This window comes from Brachionichthys hirsutus, chromosome 18 (assembly GCF_040956055.1).
Source record: "Brachionichthys hirsutus isolate HB-005 chromosome 18, CSIRO-AGI_Bhir_v1, whole genome shotgun sequence".
NCBI classification, from domain to species: Eukaryota; Metazoa; Chordata; class Actinopteri; order Lophiiformes; family Brachionichthyidae; genus Brachionichthys; species Brachionichthys hirsutus.
Window position 1 is genome coordinate 5,956,071 of NC_090914.1, and position 19,362 is coordinate 5,975,432.

Genomic DNA, 19,362 nt, shown 5'->3' on the forward strand with positions numbered 1-19,362 from the left:
GAAAAAGTCTATGAGGTGTTTGTTGAGCCCGGAGTATGACCAGGTGAATTAAACATGACATTATTGCTCTAAATTAATAAATGAAATCCAGGTTTTGGATTAAATATACATTTATGAAGCAAATGCATCACGTTACAAGAAGTTGAATGAATGGGAATGTTTTTCTCATTTGCCCCAGCCTGCTGTGCGCCCGCCTGTTTTCTATAAATGCACTAAATCAGGCTTCCTTCCCTTGTTTTCCTTTGCTTCATCGGGATCTCCTGGCTCTCATGAGGCAAACGCCTCCTAAAACTCCTTCAACCTGCAGGCTCCTCTTTGTCTGCCTGTAACACACAACAACAGCCAAAACAGACATGATTACAGCCTCATATCCTGGGCAGTGATGTGGACGGTCTGATGAAATATCCTGTCCTCATTAATCTTTCCCCAGCGGGGGGCAAAACTCGACTCGGGGGATTGATTAAATGCCCCTAATAGAGGCCATTTGTCTCCCCTTAAATCCTGAATGTTTCAACACGAGACATCACCAAACATCGTGGCTTGCCGCCTCGCTCTCTGCTAATATTGGCATTTTCATAGATGACAGAAAAGTCAATCATATTTCATTCTGTGATATATTTTAAAGTGGGGATGATGTCTTTAGCAGCCGCTATTATTTGATGTACGACTTTGTTTTCACCCTGAATATCTCATTTATAACTGTCACAACAGCCATGGGACAAGATGACAATTTATAGTTTGAGCCAATAACTGTGTTTAATATCCTGTTTCTCTTATCTCCAGGTACTCTGTGGTTTGTCTTTGACTCATTTTCACCCATTAGTCACTAATATCGCTCTAATAAGCAGCTCGTACGTAGCATCGTTTTCAGGCTGGTATAGAGCAATTAGAAAACACTAAAAGGACTTCCTAAAAATAAAGCCCTGGAAACACAAACACATAAACACACAAACCAATGCGGCTTAATTCGTTTAATGTGTTTACCACAAGCGTGGCGCACAGCCAAAGCAGGCTGAGATGGAAACACGCTGTTTGTGCTCTACAGGCTTCTCATGTCCAAGTTATAATCATCATAAATTAACATTGCTTAATTATGTTTTCACCTGCAAATCCAACTCCATACAGTCCCCGTTCTGAATAATGTAATCAACTGATCAGTTATCTGATTATTCTAGTGATGAGCCTGTGCAATGCCCAGGGTGATTAGAAACAGAGCAGTAAAAGTTAAAGGCGACTTCCTCACAGTCGGGACTGGCTACATCATGTGGTTTTGGAAATTTGATTCGAGATGCAAAGCACGTCATTCATATCTCCTGACACGCTCGCCTTCCTTTTTGGAAAATGACGTCATTGTCGGAGGTCTTAAAAGCATAATGTTTATGCGAAAGGACAAGAGAGAGAGGGATGGAGAGAGAGATGGAAGGTAGTAAAGAGGCCACCTGCTGGGAGGCGATGAAGCAAAATCTCCAGGGACCAGAAATGAGATCATCTAAAACAGAGGCGCTGCCAGTCCTTAACTGGAACAATAGTGGCCCCTACTGGCTCCCACTGGTCGGACTGGTTTCTACGGCTTCCCGATTTCTGTTTCTGTTGTTGTTGCTCTGCAGTACAGCTCATAAATTAACCAGGCTGCACAAATACATTTGTCTGAGTAAGGACTGGGGGACTCCTATGATCCATGAATCAAACAAGAACGCAATAAATAACATTCCAAATGGCTTTCTAATGACATTTCATGTGTCGTAATCATCCACTGCCAGAAAAATCAGGAATGATGGACATCTGGGAAAAATCTGACTCCCTTCCTTTAGTTGTGTGCAGCATTGTTATGCATTTATCCCAGTGAGAAGGTTGGGACAGGGGGCCGTAGATCCCCAGTGATCAGCACATCCCAGAATGTGGACGGACGGCCTGCTTGCAATAGGAGACCGTACACTGCGCTTACAAAATATAGGGGGAGGTGATTGTTTTATGGATGAATGACTGCTGCTGCAAGGTTAAGGGAAGCAATCTCTGACACTTCACTTCCTCTCCCTGCAGCAAAGACCCCCCCCTGCCTTTGGTACAAGCACCTGTGTCCCGCTCCCTGCAGTGAAGAGCATGTTTTACCAGACCAATGAACATAAAGGAGGTTTTTCAATTTGCATTTTGCTGGTGACATTTGTTCTGGAAGCTCTAAATGTCAGTAAGGCAGCAGGGCGCACATGTTTCATTATCTGTTCCAATCACTATAAACTGCACGATTGAATATATTTGTATGTAGTTTAATATATAAAGCATTGCTCAGTTAGAAAAATGAAGAAGCATTATTCACCGGATGTGAGAGCTGCTCCAGGCGCTGCAGTTTCCATCAGCGCAGACTGATCTGGACGCACAGTTCATTTGTATTTAATTACATTTTTGAGGAGCTGTTAGGTCCGATAGCGCCCGAAAGAGGACAGGTGGTTTTGATGCTGCATCTTGCTTATCAGAGATCTGCTAAATCTGTGAAGGGTAGAAGGAGCTGCACATGTCAGGGAGGAGGAAAATGTCCCTGCTGAGGGCCATGAACTGAGGACGCTGCGTTTACGTACTGATCCTGATACGGAGTGTCAGATATTGGGCATGTTGGCCTTCCAGCTGAATGCCATACTGCAGATAAACCTAAGCCCTCCTCTTAAAACCTCTCAGTATCCACAAGATCAGCTTAATCAAGAATTTGGAAATGTCTCTGAAAAGATAGAAGCACTTAGATCACCACTCTGATTGTGCACAGTTAGTAAACTGTAATGGTGAATTTCCTCTGTATCAAACCAAAATGAATGAGCATTCATAACTAATAAACAATAGTAAAACTAGAAAGTTAAAAATGTTTGCATGTTTGATTTGATTTGGTGCATTTTATCCTCACAGTACTGTGACAGTCATATTTGCACAGGTGGCAGAAGGTGGGACTGAAATCCCCTGTGTGGCCCAGGGATGATTAATGATTAAGGGGATTAGGAGGTGGGTCAGGACGAGGCTACGAGTCTCACTCTGGCGCTGCCTTGGCTGCCTTTATACTATGTGTGTCATAACAACAGACTTGCCTCTCTCTCTGGACTAAATCTGTGAGCAGCAAACCCAAATGGAAAGGAGTGAATGTCACACCTTCATGGTGAACACCAAGCAGGATGAGGTAAGCACAGCAAATATTGTCAGTTATTTATTTTACCATTTAAATCCGGGAACTTTGTCCGGATGGAAAACACCAGAATTATTGATTTGACAGGGAAAATGTGGGGTGTTTTAAACTTTGTTAGATGTCGCTGATCTTTTCTAAGCTCGACTTACCTGTAAGTTCTTCAGTTGCGATTGATTATAGGTGTTTTGACTCAGAGAAACTGCTGTCGTGTGTGTGTGTGTGTGTGGGGGGGGGGGGTCATACTCTCTCCCCTGTAGTCTCACATATCTGCCTTCATCTACAGTTTAATCAGAATTCAACGTCCACAAGATATTGATCATGGATACCAGGTTAAGCTGCTTATGACAGGGCCTACAGGGAGCTGTGCAGCCGATTGCCCTCCCCTTGGCCCCCCACGTCCATCGGAGGATAGCCTGGTCTTCTCCTCCTGCTCTACCTGAAGCCCACCCTTAATCCCCCTCCCACCTCTGGGCTTTAAAGAAGATCTTGAGGATATGGCTGTCCTGAGAGTGAAGTTCACTAAGACCAAGCGGGACAAGCTGGCCCAGGTGCTGTGGATCCTGAACTGGATCTCAGTGGTGACGGGAGCCATCTTGTTCAGCCTGGGGCTCTTCCTCAAGGTGGAGCTCAACAAACGGGAGGAGCTGATGGCTGACAGAAACATCCAGTATGTGCCCAACATGCTGATCGCTGTGGGGCTCATCGCCTGTGCCATAAATTTCCTGGGAGGGAAGATCTGCTACGACTGTGTGGACAGTACGAAGTTCTTGCGCTGGAAGCTGATCATGCTGCCCTACATTACCTGCTGCTTCTTCTTCACCTTCTGCGTGCTGGTGGGAGCTCTGATGTGTTACAGCATGCGGGGGGAGCTGGAGGAATCGCTGAGGCTGGGGCTGACAGAGGCCATGGGGTTCTACAAGGACACAGACACACCAGGACGGTGCTTCCTAAAACGCACTGTGGATATGCTCCAGATTGAGTTCCAGTGCTGTGGAAACAACGGCTACAGAGACTGGTTTCAAATCCAGTGGGTCAGCAGCCGTTACCTGGATATGTCCCAAAAAGAGGTGGTGGAGTAAGTTGCATTTACCAATCGGGGACACTATTTCAGAGAGAGCCTGATGAGAAAGTGCTTGATTAAAATAAATTCCTGTTTCCAGCCGGTTAAGGAGCAACGTGGAGGGGAAATACCTGGTCGACGGCGTCCCCTTCAGCTGCTGCAACACCGACTCGCCCCGACCCTGCATCCAGCACCAGATCACCAACAACTCTGCTCACTTCAGCTACGAGCACCAGAGGGAGATGCTGAACCTGTGGATGAAAGGATGCCGCCAGGCGCTGCTGGAGTACTTCACCCACATCATGCAGTCAATCGGGCTCACCGTCCTCATCATCTGGCTGTTTGAGGTGAGACGACTATATGCATAGTTTGCTTTCTCAAAAACAACAACATCAACAAGAGCCACATTAGTGTTATTACATATTCATTTCCAGCACTCGTGGTAATAATCCGTGAGTAAATTCCCGCTGCTGTATTATTTCTGGACTATCATAGAGCTGCAGATACAAAGTGGAATAAACGTTGACACGCTACTGTTGCGTTGCTCTTTGTGTTTGCATCCTGTGTCATTTTGTGTTTCAGCTGTCGGTGCTGACTGGAGTCCGGTTCCTGCAGACCTCCCTGGAAAATGTGCTGCGACAAGGCGACCCCGAGTCTGACTCTGACGGCTGGTTGCTGGAGAACAGCTTGATGGAAACAGCCCGAATCAATTTGAACATCATCAAGAGCCTCGGAAAGTGCAACCAGATAGACACCGGCAGCAACGGCGACCCCAACATTGACGTTCCTTCCTCCTCTAAAGCTTGCTACGGACCAGACAACGTACCCCTGAAGCAATCTCCTGAAGCCAGTTGACCTTTCCGACCCCTCTGTGAACTCAATGAAAGGCCTTCAGCCGACTACTTCAAATATTTTTTTGTGTTATTTTTATTGTTTTTTTTCCAAATGAAGCAAAATATATATTAAAAAAAAGACATCCATAGTTTTCTGTGCATCTGTACTGTAATCAGTTGTTTACAATTGGCATTGTGTTGCCTGTATTGGGTTTGCAACAGGTTTGTACACCTTTCATTTGAAACGCTGGACTCAAAAGGAACGTGAATATTTTGCCTGCAAGAATGAGAGAAACTATAATCACAGTAGAATCATTTATGACATACAAATGAACTCCGTCTACAGCTGGCGACTTAAACAGCAATGTTTTCGTATTCCTCCTGTGGATTTGACCTGAGAGCAGCGAATAGTATGTCCCCTGAGGTGTAGGTTTGCATGAGTTTAACACCAGTAACACAAACAAATGGAATTCTAATTTAGAACACTTTGCAATTCCTTTTCTGTAATGATCTCGTGTGCCTCAGCAATGCCACCAGGGTCTTATATTGCCTCAAAAAGCAAGCAGAAGTTAGAAGCCATCCTTGTGAGCTGGTGATGATGATGAGTATTATTGTTGGGGACTGTGTATTAAGGATTCAAAGACAGTACATTGTCTTACTTCAACACGGTTGTCTGCTGGTTAATTAAAGGAATTGGCCTCTGTCATTTTCAAAAGTTGTAAAACACATGGCAGCTGGGAGGAGGCCTCCTTTTGCCTCATCCTGGGTCCACCTGATGCATAAATCAATGTTGATACATTGATTAATGCATTATATTTTAGAAGTTGTGTGGTAGATTATGTCAGAATATAGGACCAGTACATCTGTAGAGAGGCCAGTGTCTTTATTTCCACAGCCTGGAAGTCATGAAGTAATCAAACAACACAAATAAGTCAGTTTTATATTCATACAATTCGTCTCCTGGAAAGGTAATACTGGAATAACTGTAAAGATAAGACCTTTCTGTTTTAAATAAAAAATTACATATTTTATAGAATTGTAAATTTCATTTAACCCTTTACCTCCGCCAAGAAGGTTATATGTGCGATGGAGTTTTTCAGCAGGATTACAGAAAAGCTGCTGGATGGATCCATGAAAATAAAATCTGAAGATGGGTCTAACTTAGATCCCATCAAATTTTGAGTTATCTGGAATTCCCCATTTATTTATAATGGTGGCTTATTCCCCAAAGATCCATTAAATTAAATGACCAAAAGCACAGCCATAAAGGGGCTTGATGCACTATCATGATCTTGATGCACTATCTTCTGGATCCGTTCCAGAACGAGGTCAGGAAATAAATATATTCCAACATCGAAAACTCCATTTATGGATTCAAAAATCATCAACTCTGATTCAGTTTTACTTTTCATGGTTGGCGTATAGACACAAAGAACAATTTAGAACCGTTTCATGATCTGGATCACCATGTGAAGCCAGGAAGTTTTAAATATATGACCTTGGCAGAGGTTTGCACTCGGAGTGCTTTTCTAGTTTTTTAATTTAATCCAATTTGGCCAAATAGGTTAATTTCTAACAGGACATTCTATTATACCATGTAGTATAAGGCAGGTACATTTGATATAACTAACTAGGTAATTCTTAAGATCTACAAGGATTTATAACGATAAATGTAAAAAGAAATATTAAATATGGAGAAAACCATCTGGTGTCAAAGTGTCTGCTCAATATGAAATGCATTAATATCAGAAAATGATGGAAGCAGATTACCGAAACCTCCCTCGGAACACAGACTGCTTCGAATCAACGCAGAGTGTTGCCATTTCAGCTATTACACGTTTATGTACAGTACGAGTAGACGTGTGGCATTCTGACTGTCTACACAAAAATGTGTAGGATTTCTGCAAAAGACACAGACAAAATGGTATATTTCAACAATCATAACTTAGGACACATTTGAAATGCCAATACAAAATGAAAACAGAAAATTCACAACATAACAGAAGAGAGAAATCAATCCCATGAACTGGTAACAGAAGCGTGTTATTGTATATCTATTGTTCATCTTTATTTGAATGAGCCTCTTTGAAAATAGCATTGCCCCCCGAGAAACTCGTTCCGACAGCAGACGATCAAATTAAACAAACATTAATCACTACTCTGCATCTTCCTCCTCTTCCTCCTTTGACGGTCCCACTCCTCCAGACTCCAGAAAGGCTTCCTTTTCTCTTTTTGATTGTACAAGGGTTGTTTGTGTGTGCGTGTGTGTGTGTGTGTCTGTGTGAGTGATTCCAGAGCACTCGAGCAGATTATGATCTATGGCTGTCCTCTTTTCTCTCCGTCCTCCACAACTGGAGCCATCATCACAACATCTGCCACTCAAAGGCAAACACGACGTTGACCACTTCTAGGCTACGGGCGATTTCTTCCAGGATGCAATGCTGCCGCCACAGCTGGTTCAGCTTTTTGTAGCGCTCCGGGCAAAGATGCAACGGATTCCCCCGTCTAGAAGTCACAACACAGAATGTGTACAGATGAAAGGCAAACGAGGCCACGTGCAATCATGACACAAGAACTGTACGATTTCCAGCTCTAGAATTCACTGTGAGGCATTTGAATTCCAGCCGCCATTATTTTATTATCTGCTGGGAGACAAACCATACAGGAACTGTAACGCGTCAGTAATTAAACACAAAGAATCAACTCTTACCCAAGACGAGGATCAGTCTCCCCATAGTCGTCCAGGTAAGGTGCAGGGTAGGTGCTTCCTCGCGTCCTACTGGCCATCAGTATGATTTCACACTCTCTTATTCTGAGAAGAGTAAATCAGACGTCATTTAAAAAAAGCATTTAGCGCAAAATGAATAATTTCAAAGATCGGCCTAAGATCGACCCACCGGAGGAACATCCCCACTCCTGCCCCACAGATGGCAGCGTGCGCGGTGCAAGCTCCCACATCTTCCCCATCCAGCTGGCTGAGGCAGCAGGAGCTCTGAGAGCAAAGCATGGCCCCGCAAAACAAGCACAGTGTCGGACGTTTCCTCTCATCGTCTGTGGACTTGGGGCACCTGAGGACGCCGAAGAAGAGGAGAGGAAAGCGTTAAACACCTCTGGCGGAGTTCCAACTGAAAGCTGGCGACGTAAAAAGGGCTTCGATCATCATCTCACTGAAAATGGCTGGCTTGATTGAGGAGAGCGCTGTAATCTTCTGGGAGATCAATCAAACGATTCCGCCTCCTCGGGTATCTGGGAAAAGAATCCAAGTTGTGCAGGAATGGAATTATTATCAAATGTTCTATCACAAAATAAAAAAGGGGATGACGAAGGAGAGCGTGAAATCTACCTGGCTGTTTGGATTCTCCCGTTCAGGGCTATAGTTACAGCCGGGCTCAAACACCACCTGAGCAGGAACGTTAATAATCACTGATCAATACACAATGACGCTGCTGCGTCGTTTATCACCCACCTCTGCAGCAGCGGCGTAACGGCGTCTCTGTGCTCCTGGAAGAGCTGAAACACGTTGGAGGGTAATGCCAAGTAACTGCAGAGCCCCTCCACCTGTCCTTGGGAAGCAACTGAAAAGATTGAAAAAGTCAGTTTCATTTCTATCGCCGTTCGTACCAGGAGGTTCTAATAATAAAACACTTTGATTTGACCCACCAGCAGCGGCACAGAGCTCCTCCGGAGGATGAACTCCTGTCAGGCAGTTGAAAAAGAGAGCAGCACAGCGCAGGAAAGGTTCAAGGCCTCTCTTCACTCTCTCCGCCACGGCGCTGCCAGACACATCTGGAATCGGCCTGATGACAAAGCACAGCTGTCAGACATGCTGGAGACGGTCTGCAGTAACATGCACACTTCTGAGCGTGCAGCATGGAGGTCAGCTTGACAAGAGGGGACGAGGGACATCGCTTGCCTTTACGGAGAGGGCATCCGTTTCCCTTATAAAGAGGCGGTTCCCAACGTTGGAAAGCGATTTCTTTCTGGAGCCGTGTACTTGTATCCATAATATAGCATCATTAGTGGAGGGGATGATTTTTGGCTCAGGTTTGTATTTTCGATTAAATAAAATAAGGACGGTATATCTATGTCAGTAATCTAGTCCCCGTTATCCTCGTCTCACCTTCCGGTATGATGCGACACTGCAGAGCAAAGCTCCGCCGCTGCTCTGGCCTCCTCAGTTTCCTCTCCACCCGCCACTGCCGGGAAATCTAGACAGAAAAGGAACGTCTTCCTCATTATAATAGCCTCGTGATTTATTTGAATTATCGTCATCGCTGGTCGTACCCGTGGAGGACAGGAGGATTTGCAGCACGTGAGCCATGGTGACAAGATGGAGGATGTGCAGATGGTTGTAGGCAGAGCTAACAGCAGACGGCTCCAAGTCTACAGCCTCCTCCTGATACAATGACGGCACGGACAACACCAACCCCACCTGTTAAAACACGCACACGTGGTGGAAGTAAAGTGTTTAAGACTGTAAGAAACATAAATATGAGTTATATATAAATATAAAACAGCTGTTCACTGTAAAGAGAGAGCTCGATTATTCTCTTTAGGGTAAACCTACCAGGAGATGGAAGAAGTCCACCTCCAGCACAGAAGGGGAGCCTTTTATGCTCGTGACTGGAAGCAAGACTGGGAAAAAACAAGTGGTTGTATTTATGCCAACACACATAAATTCTGCCTTTATTTACAATAAATAACAAAAAAGGAACTATTTAGGTAATCTAAGACGAGCACACACCAGCCAGCATGTCAGCAAAGTGCCTCTGAACGACAGCCTGGGAGCTCTTGAGTCTGTGAGCAGCTGAAAACTGAACAATCGCTTTCAGACCTGCCAGCTAGAACAGAGAGAGACGTTTACAAACCCCACATGACAAATCTATACACAGACAACTATTCATTACATGCTTTATGTCACAGCCGATCACTCATCAATAGTGGCGACCAACCTGTCTGTTTTGTAGCGAGCCAAAGAGTGGCTTGTCCTCTTCCTGCAATACGTTTTCTATGAAGCAAGAAATATATTTTCAGAATTGGGACGCATTAAACGTGGACAGACTGACATAATAGGGAAGCATTACTGTACCTATGGCCTGAATAGTGAAGGCACACGTGTTCCAGGCCATAACGGGCACCAGTGGACACAGCTCATTGGGTACGGTCTGCAGCCCCACCCTGTGGACGGTGGTGGCGCACACAACCAGCATCTCTGCCATGCTGTCCGAGAATTTCCTCCTAACAAAAAAAAAAAACCAGCAGCAGCAGCGGAGAGTTCAGGGCGATGCGATAAAGACAGCATGCATGGCACAGGAGTCAAACTCACGGTTCTTGTACGCCGTAGCTCAGAATGGATCTAAAGTCTGGTTGGCCCTCGCCACACAGACCCGGAGCGCCATCAGCACATCTGCCGTCTGCATGAAAGAAGAGGCCGTGCCATAAACAGAGTCAGGCATTTCAACACACAGGTTGCTGTTCCACACACAAACAGATGCAGTTATTGAATGTTCTCTTCCTACCATTGTCCTGAATGACCGACTTGAGTCCTTTAATCCTGGCAGAGAGGATCTGGATCCAGCGTGGCAGGGTCAAATGCTGCCCAATTATCTCAGCGTTTTCACTGCGCTCACCCAGAAGACAGATATTTAAATGAGCTTTGATACATTTTTACACAACCAATAATCTTCCACCGTTTGGCGTGAAGACAGTGGACCGGACTTACTAGTCAAACATCAGCGGTTCCACAGGGACGAGGGGAATCACAGTGTTGCACAGAGATTTGCACAGAGGGCACAGATACTCTCCGTTCTCCAGGTCGATGATCAGCTCAGCGTGGAGCCGGTTTCTGGTTGTGTTTTGAACAGCCTCAAAATATCTTGCAAAACAGAGAGAATAATGATAATGAAATAATGAAAAACGAACCATCTTCTCATGAACCAAAAAAAACACACACACATACAAGATGAGCACAAAAACACAATAAATATTATCTTACTTCTGCCAACATGTGGCGTGCATGACATGTCCACAGCTACCAGTGTGAGTCCCGACAGCCAGTTCAGGGGGCATAAAGAGTGGACATGATGTCCCTGGTCCTTTAACGGAGACAGACAATGAGCACTCATCACATTGCAGCTATTAACAACAATTCAATTGTTTGCAACCAGAGACTAACCGTCTCCTCTATTGGGTAGTATCATTCCTCTGCACTGTGTCAGCACTGTAGACCTCTGGACACACGCCGTCAACACCATGGCTTGAGCCTGGGCCGCCACTTCCTGTTCCTCCTGGCAAAGTATGCAGGTGAGCACTTCCCTCTCAGCCGGAGTGGGTCCTCGGTGGGGTCCGACGGCCACACACAGCTCCATCTGCTCCATAGTGCTGCTAAAGGAGCGGATAAACAACAGAAAGTCAAACCAATTCATTCTAAATGCATCCGGGTTTATTTCTGAACCGCCTTTACCTCTCAGTGGCCGGAACAAGCGTCCCACTCTCTGGCATGTTGTCGTAAAGCATTTTGTTTGATTCAATAAAGTTTTTCTGCATTGCAGACATCTGGGCCATGATTTTCTGCCGATGAAGTTTAGCTGCCTCTGCCTTTCTTTTGCGCTCAGCTTTCTCTTTTTCCTGAGAACTCTGAGAAAAATAACAGAGACAGCGACGCGTTTCTATTTATTCAGTCCTGTTGAATCCAAATCGCTCAGATTACACTGACCCCTCTTTGTCAAAGGCCGTCCATGACAGACCAAAAGGAAATAATTTATTTTACCTCCTCAGGCCGGGTCGTCTCTGTGCTCATGGAGGCCGATGGACTTGACTTCTCTCTAAGGCACTTGACAATCTCAAACATCTGGCAGAATGAACGTATCAGCAGACTGAAATTATCGACTGCGATGTGATGATACTTTATGAAAAGCAAAAAATTTAATAGCCGACCTGAAGAACCCATTTTACAATGTCTTTCTGAGCGTTGAGGGAAGGAACAGCCTTAATCTTGGACAACAAGATAAACACGGACTTCCCATGTTCTGAGCCGATTTCTGGAAGAGCAGATGATTTTGTCACAAAGTTCCCAAAACTAAAACACTTTTAAGTTTTGAGAGTTACGACCAACATGAAGGGAAGAAAACCGTTATTGTTTCACTCACTGCGAGCTTTGAGGCTGAAATCAAAGGTCACTTCCTCCACAGTGTGATCCTCAAGCTGTATTCTCTCCTCCAGTAATGCCTGACCTATTAAGTGAAGGGCCTGTGAAGAAAAAGCAAAAAAAAAAAAAAACTGAACAAACTCAACTCCGTTATGTAAAGAGCAGAAGTAATACGCACCCTCTGGATCATGGCTTCTGTCCAGTGAGTGGCCCGGTCCTCTGCGGCTTTCTGAAGAACGCTTCTAAGGATGTGAACCATGATGTCAGAGCAGAGCAGTCGCAAAATGCTGGAGAATGCTGGGCAGAAGGCCGGAGGCATTGGAGGACGCAGAGCTGACATCAAATGCAAAAAGAACACGAGTCAGTAGAGCTGAAGGTTGCATTTGAATCTACATGGAGACCTGCGCTGAGCAAAGACGCCCGTCACCTTTATCGTTGCTCTCTTGGATCCTCCTCTTCTTCTGAGACTCTTCAGCCTGCAACAGGTAAAAACATTGGCCTCAAAAGAACTTCTTTCGAATTATTGTAAAGACGGAGAGAAAATGCTTCACCTTGCTATGCTGTGCTCTTGAATAATGGTAGAAGAACGGGTTGAATTCCACCAAGCGCTCTTTTTTTACTTCGTACAGCCCATGTCCTGAAACGCCAGGTTTCCTGTGAACGGAAGCGGAGCAGAGATTTAAACCACGGAAACGACTGCTCAGAAGACACTAAAAGTTCTCTTCATAATCTTTACGTACTTGAAGGTAGCAACTTTGGTTATTACAGTCTCCAGGCCAGTTTCATCGCACTGCTTTAAAAGAAAACGTTTTCTATCAAATCACTACTGCCTTGTTAAAAACTAAGACATTAGCTCTTTAATTGAGTGTGTTTATCTTACGTTCTCTGGGAGGCCCTTGGCCAGGCTACTATGAGCCATGGGCTCAATGCACAACAGGTGAATAACTTCCCTCATCGTCACGTCTTCTTTGGTCACCTGACTGATACCGGGGACGTAGCGCTCCCCTGGAGACACAACACCAGTCAGATACGATTGAACGCTCCACGTGCAAACAGCTCACTTCCCCAAGCAAGACAGCGCACTGTACCGACGATGACGATGATGAGGTACAGCATCTCTTCGGTCAGGCGATTCCACTGCATCAGTTCATCCTGCAAGTGGAGTTCTTTTTAATCACTAAGGGTGTGACAGGAAGATCTTTACGGCCGACTTATCCATTTGCCGTGACGCTTACCTGGTCTTTGCTTGTGCAACTGCCATTAAAGTAATCAAAGAGCTCAAATCTCAACAGGATCAGCATGAGGAAGTGGTTGGGGTCCATTTTGGAAGCTGCGATCTGCAAACCATTTGTGGAGAGGGTTACACATCATAAACATACTGGTACAAAACCGCGGCGTCTGACTGCCACGAACCTGGAGCATGAGGACGTCCTTATCGTACATCTCATCCCTGCATTTTACGTCCTGATAGTAGTAGACCTGGCGATGTGAAGCAGCAGCTACTGTTTATTTTTGAAAAGAAATGAGAATGAAGCCACATCTTGAACAATGAATTCTGCATACCTGGCTGACCAATGAGAGGCCATTTCTTCGCCACATGTCAGCTGAGACCTGTGCGGCCAACACCACACAGCGCAGAGGATGCTCCGCAAACAGAGAGGGGTCCAAGCCCTCCTCCAACAGAGAGAGAGAGAGAGAAGCCTTAACTCAGATGTAAAGTTCGGTTCATTCGGTAAAAACACTAAATATTTTTATTTGCTAACCCTTTTTTCACGTCACTTACGAGATGACCCAGATGCTCCATTGCTCCTCTTCTACACAGAAGCACATACAGGCCTGGGGATGAAATTGTTCAGCATACCTAGTTCACCGTCAACAAAAAATAAATACAACTGACATGACTGCGGATTTCTCCTACCGGCCAGTAGCCTGGAGATGGGCAAGTGTATGCTGATGGGCTGCTGAGACACTTTATATGGACGGACGTGGAGGATGTGTTTGCACATGTAGTAATCGCTGGCGTCTCTCTGGAAGGGCTGGTTGTTGCACTGCATCAGGGCTCGCCTGCACTCTTGAAATGCAAGCAGTAAGATCTCATCCTGTGGGAGTTGTAGGGAGCAAACAGGCAGTAATTTAATTATTTCTCCCTTTATTCTGCTGCGTGAACAGAATGAAAGGGATGTTCTCGTTCTTAACGGTGACCGACAACTCACATCAGAGAAGCACCAGTCCTGAAACATAGCAAGGATGTGACGGAGCTGTATCTGAAGAGAAAAGCCAGGCTCCCATTCTGGCTCTACTGCGATGTGCTGACCAAACTGCCGCTTCACCTCCTCCATACCCTTGTAAAGTCAAATGAGGCCAGGATTCATTAAATATCTGGATTCTCAGATTTGTGATCAGACGTAAAAGTCCTAATTTATCGTGACATTTTTTACCTGCATGCATTGGAGAAGTCCAAGAAAGACTTTGAACCCCTCTATGAACTGTGTCCGCAGGTCCTTGGTCCATATTGTGGGTTTACTGATCAGAATATACCTGAGTGACCCAACAGAAGTTAGACCTTAGATTAAAAACCCTGAAACATTAGGAATGACATGATAAAAACTACTTCCTCTTTAATGACCTGAGGTCGTGGAAGATGACCTGGATACGCGAGAACTTGTCTCCATTGTAGCCGAGGAAGATGAAGCGATTGTGGGCGTCCAGATGTTCGCGGAGCAAATCCATGACCGTATCAACTATCACTTTAATAACATTGGCCTCTTCAATCAGCTGTCTGGCCTGGAGGAGCAACAGGGATGCATGAGGAATAAAGCACAGGAAAAAAATGATACTGGTCTACAATAACAAATATTTACCAATGTGGGGACGGTGAAAATCTGAACGGACAGAGCAGTGATGGATATACTCCTCTCATGGTCATCATTTATGAAATCCTTCTGCAGCTGCTTAAAATGCTACAAGAGGGCAAAGATAGGGCAACGATTAATTCAAGCAAAAGAAACAAATGCAACAGAGCTATTTGTTGTTCTTTTACCTTTGTGAACTCGAGCGCAAAAAGCCTCTTGAACTCAGTCTCCATGAGCATGCTGCAGAAAATCAGCTCGTGTACGATCTTGCGAGCGCCTTTATGAAAGAGGTGGGGAATCATCATATTAAAAGATGTTTCAAACCAAGATTAAAATGCTGCATGACAATCTAGCCACGTGCCTTTGAACATCCTGGCATCGTGCAACATGAGTCTGCTGATGAGGCAAGGCCAATCAGAGTCTGCGCTGGTTTCTAGTGCCACCTGACAGAAGGCCTGCCTGAAGCCCACTGCACAACAAACACATGGGCTCATGAACAACTGAGCAATAAGATAGAGATATGTTTAATAAAAAAAGAAGATAGACATTCAATAATCAATGACAACCGCACCCGAGTAACCGATGATCTTTTGGAACCAGGAGCCAAGGCGCAAAGCAAAAGTCTGATGAGCCATTACTACTGAGGGAAGGATCTCCACGCGTAGTGGCTGCAGAGAAATGTGCTCCGAGTTGGACTGAAAGGCAGCAGGTGAAAGAGAAGGGGCTCACTCAGACGCAAAACTGTCACACGAGCATTGAAGACTTTCTAAATAACTAAACTGGAGAAGTCGGTGGTTTGGCTTTACCCGGATGAGATCCTTTGCTTGCTGGCAGGAACGAAGAGTTCCCCTCTTTACTGCCCGCCGACCCTGTGCAACAGGTTAAATTAAATAATAATAAATAATAAGTCAAGAGCAATTAAAACCCTCAAAAAAAAAAAATACCTCCTTGTCGATAAGCGCTGTGTGCGTCTGGGCCTCAGCCTCATTGCAGTTAACAGAGCGCTGCAGAGTGTAGATGACATGGTCATATGAGTGGTGCTCATCATTGTACAGTACACAGTAGTACGCGTTGTCTTTGGTCCTGCGTAGATGAAGAAAGACGCAGTTAGGTTGAGTGTCCCGCTATGTGTTTTCCCGCTGTCCGATAAAGATACCTCGGCTGCAGTTCGGCCGGCAGCTCCAAGCTCTCCTCCCACGCCAGGAACTCTGTGACGTAGTGCAGAAGTCCTCGGAACAGCTTCTCAGCACGGCCGCACAGCTCAGGCTCCAACAAACACTCGTCCTGCAGGAAAAGAAGCAAGGAACACCACAAACCCTATATCTCATCAGAATATGCTGTCGTCGGAGATACTGTGCGAATAAATAAGAAATAAAGAAAGAACAATGATCTCAATATCTTAAGTAATAAAGAAAAAATCCGCTTTCAACACACAGAGTTAAGTGTTCAGAAATCGATGTGAGACAAAGGTTTGTTGTAATAACCTTCACTAATTCGTGACTCTGCAATATCCAAAGCAAATGTTTTTATTATTTTTCTTCATAAACAATTAAACAAGCAGCTCTCACATTCCCTGAAGGCAAACATTCGACAGAGCAGTCGAGCGTTTCGTACAAATGTCAGACTGTTGACACACAAACCACACAAAGCCTACAGTAAGTGCGGTTACACACATGCTACTGTGTGGGAAGCGGGGACGGTAATTTACCACAATCTAAACTACGAGCGATCTGAAGCTGCTTCCACGGACGTGTGATATGTCTCTGCTTGTTAAGCACAGGTTCAGATCTGGTGTTGGAAGACGCAAAGCAGCCTCTCCCAGCAGACGCACCTGCTGTGTGCACAGAAACAGTGACCGATGACAAGCGGCACATCCGCTCGAAGCCCGGCGTGATCTTATCAGAGGAAAACCAACACCGTCGATCAGCAGAGAAAGGGCCGACAAGCCACTGAGGAAAACCGTGGGCAGGAAAACATCCTGTACTGTAGGGTAGGACTCAAAGGCATAAAGTGCTGCTCCCCGTCAGCCTAAAAGACAGCTGCTTTCCACCAGCTTTCAGGAACTCAATCGCCCTCCCAAGCTTTTAACCTCATCATAAATCTTCTCGGTTAATTCAGGTCAACAAAGTGCATTTCCTCCCCATTTCCGGAGCCAAAGGCACAGCCAAGAGAGCGGCATCTGGGACTGAGATGGGAAAATAAGCATTCCGGGGTTCACTGACAAGTAAGCCCCCTCCCACATGGATGTAGCTCACCGTTACCATGGAAGCGGCTGCCCCCGGATCGTGTTTGGAGCAGCAGGGACCGATCTTCCAGGCTTCTACGTCCCCACAATCACAGAAGCCCCCCCCTGAAGATGTGTGCATCTGAAGGGGAAAAAAAAGGTGGCTGAGAAGCTTAGAGGAGAGCAAATGTGTTGGATTTAGTTAATTGGGAAGACTATTGATAAATTATTTAGCATGTCAATCAAGATATAAAATCCCATGATGAGTAACTTTCTACCATTTCCATTTATCCAAGAGGGGAAATTCTAATAAAAAAATGAAAGATGAAAACTATAAGCCCTCGTACTGGCACTGACCTTGTAGCGATGGCTCTTGTGCACGCTATCCTGAAAGCAGTCCATGCACATGACGCAAGTGGGATCTATCGCACAATCCCTGCAAAACATTAAAGCAAATCGAGCTCACGTCAACATAATCGTCATCGGAGCCTGCATACGTGCCACCGGAGTTCTTGTACCAATCAAAGCGCTCGACAACTTCTCCCGCATGAATAATTATTCGCTTTAAATGTAAATTCAGCCTCATCTTGTTGAGCATGTAAACATTAGTCTCTCCCTCTATAATTCCCATAAGGATTTATTTATCACAGAAGGATCAGAGGATCCATTTGGACCTGCAGGAGTAGACCGTCTCTCCCTCTTTGAAGACGTGTCCACAGAGCTGCGAGGAGGTGCTGCCCTGCTTGAGCTTCTCCAGGCCCTCCAGAGGATCCTCTCCAAACAGAAAGCACTCCAGCGGGTAGAGAAGTCTGTTCTGCGTGAGCTCCTCTTCCTCCTGAGGACTGCGCTCCGTCTTCACGCAGAAGATCTGGGGCACCTGCTCTCTCAGGTAGCGGAGGAGCTCCCCTCTGATGTCTGCCGCCTCGAGCCATTCCTGCCGGACAAAACAGAACAGAATGACTTTCGTCTGTTTCCATCGACTGAAACGTAAAACACAAATAAAAAAGCAACGTCGTCACACGATGCTCAGATAGATTATTTGCCTTTCACATTGTATCCTGTTTACAAATCAATTTAAATGGGATGTTAATATCAGAAAGGAAACTGCTGACTGCAGTTTTAATAGTATAAACATGTTTACAGTCCTGGTCCATTTTTCTTTTGGCACACTTTAATTTCTACGGCATCTTTTCCAATATTTAACTTACACGTTTGATGACTGTTTAAAATGTTGTTTTTATGTCTTAAGCATTTTCACGTCCCACGGTTGGACCAGATATATCATAACAGTCTCTGATTATGACTACCGTCTCATACGAACCATAACCTGCCATCTCTGCATTATAACCGTAATAAAGTAATCACATTCATTTTGAGAATGACTTCTTGGACCTAAAAATTACGACTGATGGGATATTTTTGAGAGAATAAGAGCCTATAACAAACATGGGCTAAGATGTTGGATAAATCACACTACGGAAAACACTGTCGTTTTCCACCACCGTGCTGTCTACTTCCAGCCCTCAAACCAGACATATCGATCCACTATTGATAAGCAATAAATACTACTAGTACTACTAGCTACTTGTGAGCCATTTTAATTCGTTTACGTGGCTAACACAGGAGCTAACTGCGAATGCTAGCCAGGAAAAATGATACCCTTCATCTGTGTCCTCGAAATATATTTCACATCGGTAATAACACGTTATGCTGCAGTATTCTGTCCCCGAGTAGCACGAAGCGCTGTCAACTAGTGTAGAGAATAGAAAATCAGACCTTGCTGAGCTCCAGTCCTTTAACAGAATTCTCACCCTCCGCCATATTCCATTTGCCGTAAAGGAGGATGTGTCACTGGGAGACTGCCCGACTTGTAATGGGAAAACCTTTTGCGACACAAAATGGGAAAAAAAAACAGAAGAAGGTAAGTAGGTGAATAAAAACGAAAAAACAAATTATCTCTCTCTTTCCACGTGTGTGTGTGTGGAGAGAGAGAGAGAGAGAGAGAGAGAGAGAGAGCGCGACAGAGAGAGAGGGGAGAGGGAGGAGAAGGACCCCAGCCGCTAGGTGGCGCTGGTCGCAATTA

The 19,362-nt window shown here is 45.1% G+C and overlaps 2 protein-coding genes across 2 annotated transcripts; one reads left to right on the forward strand and one right to left on the reverse strand.

Annotated features, from left to right (window-relative positions):
* Positions 1-3,657: 3,657 nt before the first annotated feature.
* On the forward strand, positions 3,658-5,078 carry prph2lb (peripherin 2-like b). Its single transcript, XM_068751966.1, has 3 exons — positions 3,658-4,238; positions 4,324-4,570; positions 4,806-5,078. The coding sequence occupies exons 1-3, from the start codon at positions 3,658-3,660 to the stop codon at positions 5,076-5,078; spliced, it is 1,101 nt and encodes a 366-aa protein (XP_068608067.1).
* An 857-nt stretch (positions 5,079-5,935) lies between these two features.
* On the reverse strand, positions 5,936-19,100 carry ubr1 (ubiquitin protein ligase E3 component n-recognin 1). The gene is made up of 47 exons (XM_068752466.1): positions 19,056-19,100; positions 17,954-18,213; positions 17,637-17,715; positions 17,311-17,421; positions 16,212-16,339; positions 16,000-16,138; positions 15,862-15,924; positions 15,627-15,750; positions 15,417-15,524; positions 15,244-15,332; positions 15,065-15,163; positions 14,830-14,987; positions 14,642-14,741; positions 14,417-14,545; positions 14,122-14,302; positions 13,987-14,039; positions 13,767-13,877; positions 13,617-13,682; positions 13,439-13,540; positions 13,292-13,355; positions 13,084-13,208; positions 12,944-12,996; positions 12,755-12,857; positions 12,631-12,679; positions 12,382-12,536; positions 12,205-12,304; positions 11,993-12,096; positions 11,826-11,906; positions 11,520-11,692; positions 11,232-11,440; positions 11,052-11,151; positions 10,779-10,931; positions 10,576-10,676; positions 10,383-10,470; positions 10,146-10,294; positions 10,009-10,064; positions 9,801-9,897; positions 9,624-9,691; positions 9,341-9,488; positions 9,177-9,264; positions 8,717-8,853; positions 8,523-8,631; positions 8,400-8,456; positions 8,225-8,302; positions 7,954-8,124; positions 7,767-7,868; positions 5,936-7,561 (listed from the first exon to the last, which is right to left on the reverse strand). The coding sequence occupies exons 1-47, from the start codon at positions 19,098-19,100 to the stop codon at positions 7,420-7,422; spliced, it is 5,205 nt and encodes a 1,734-aa protein (XP_068608567.1). The 3' UTR covers positions 5,936-7,419.
* Positions 19,101-19,362: the final 262 nt, after the last annotated feature.

Bases quoted from the DNA above. Each gene is read 5' to 3' on its own strand.
- prph2lb (XM_068751966.1), top strand. From the start codon at position 3,658: ATGGCTGTCCTGAGAGTGAAGTTCACTAAGACCAAGCGGGACAAGCTG. The intron at 4,239-4,323 runs GTAAGTTGCATT...TCCTGTTTCCAG, and splicing joins TCCCAAAAAGAGGTGGTGGA to CCGGTTAAGGAGCAACGTGG. The intron at 4,571-4,805 runs GTGAGACGACTA...TTTGTGTTTCAG, and splicing joins TCATCATCTGGCTGTTTGAG to CTGTCGGTGCTGACTGGAGT.
- ubr1 (XM_068752466.1), bottom strand. From the start codon at position 19,100: ATGGCGGAGGGTGAGAATTCTGTTAAAGGACTGGAGCTCAGCAAG. The intron at 15,925-15,999 runs GTATTTTTTTTT...CCTGTTGCACAG, and splicing joins CAGCGCTTATCGACAAGGAG to GGTCGGCGGGCAGTAAAGAG. The intron at 11,907-11,992 runs GTCGGCTATTAA...TCATTCTGCCAG, and splicing joins TTGTAAAATGGGTTCTTCAG to ATGTTTGAGATTGTCAAGTG.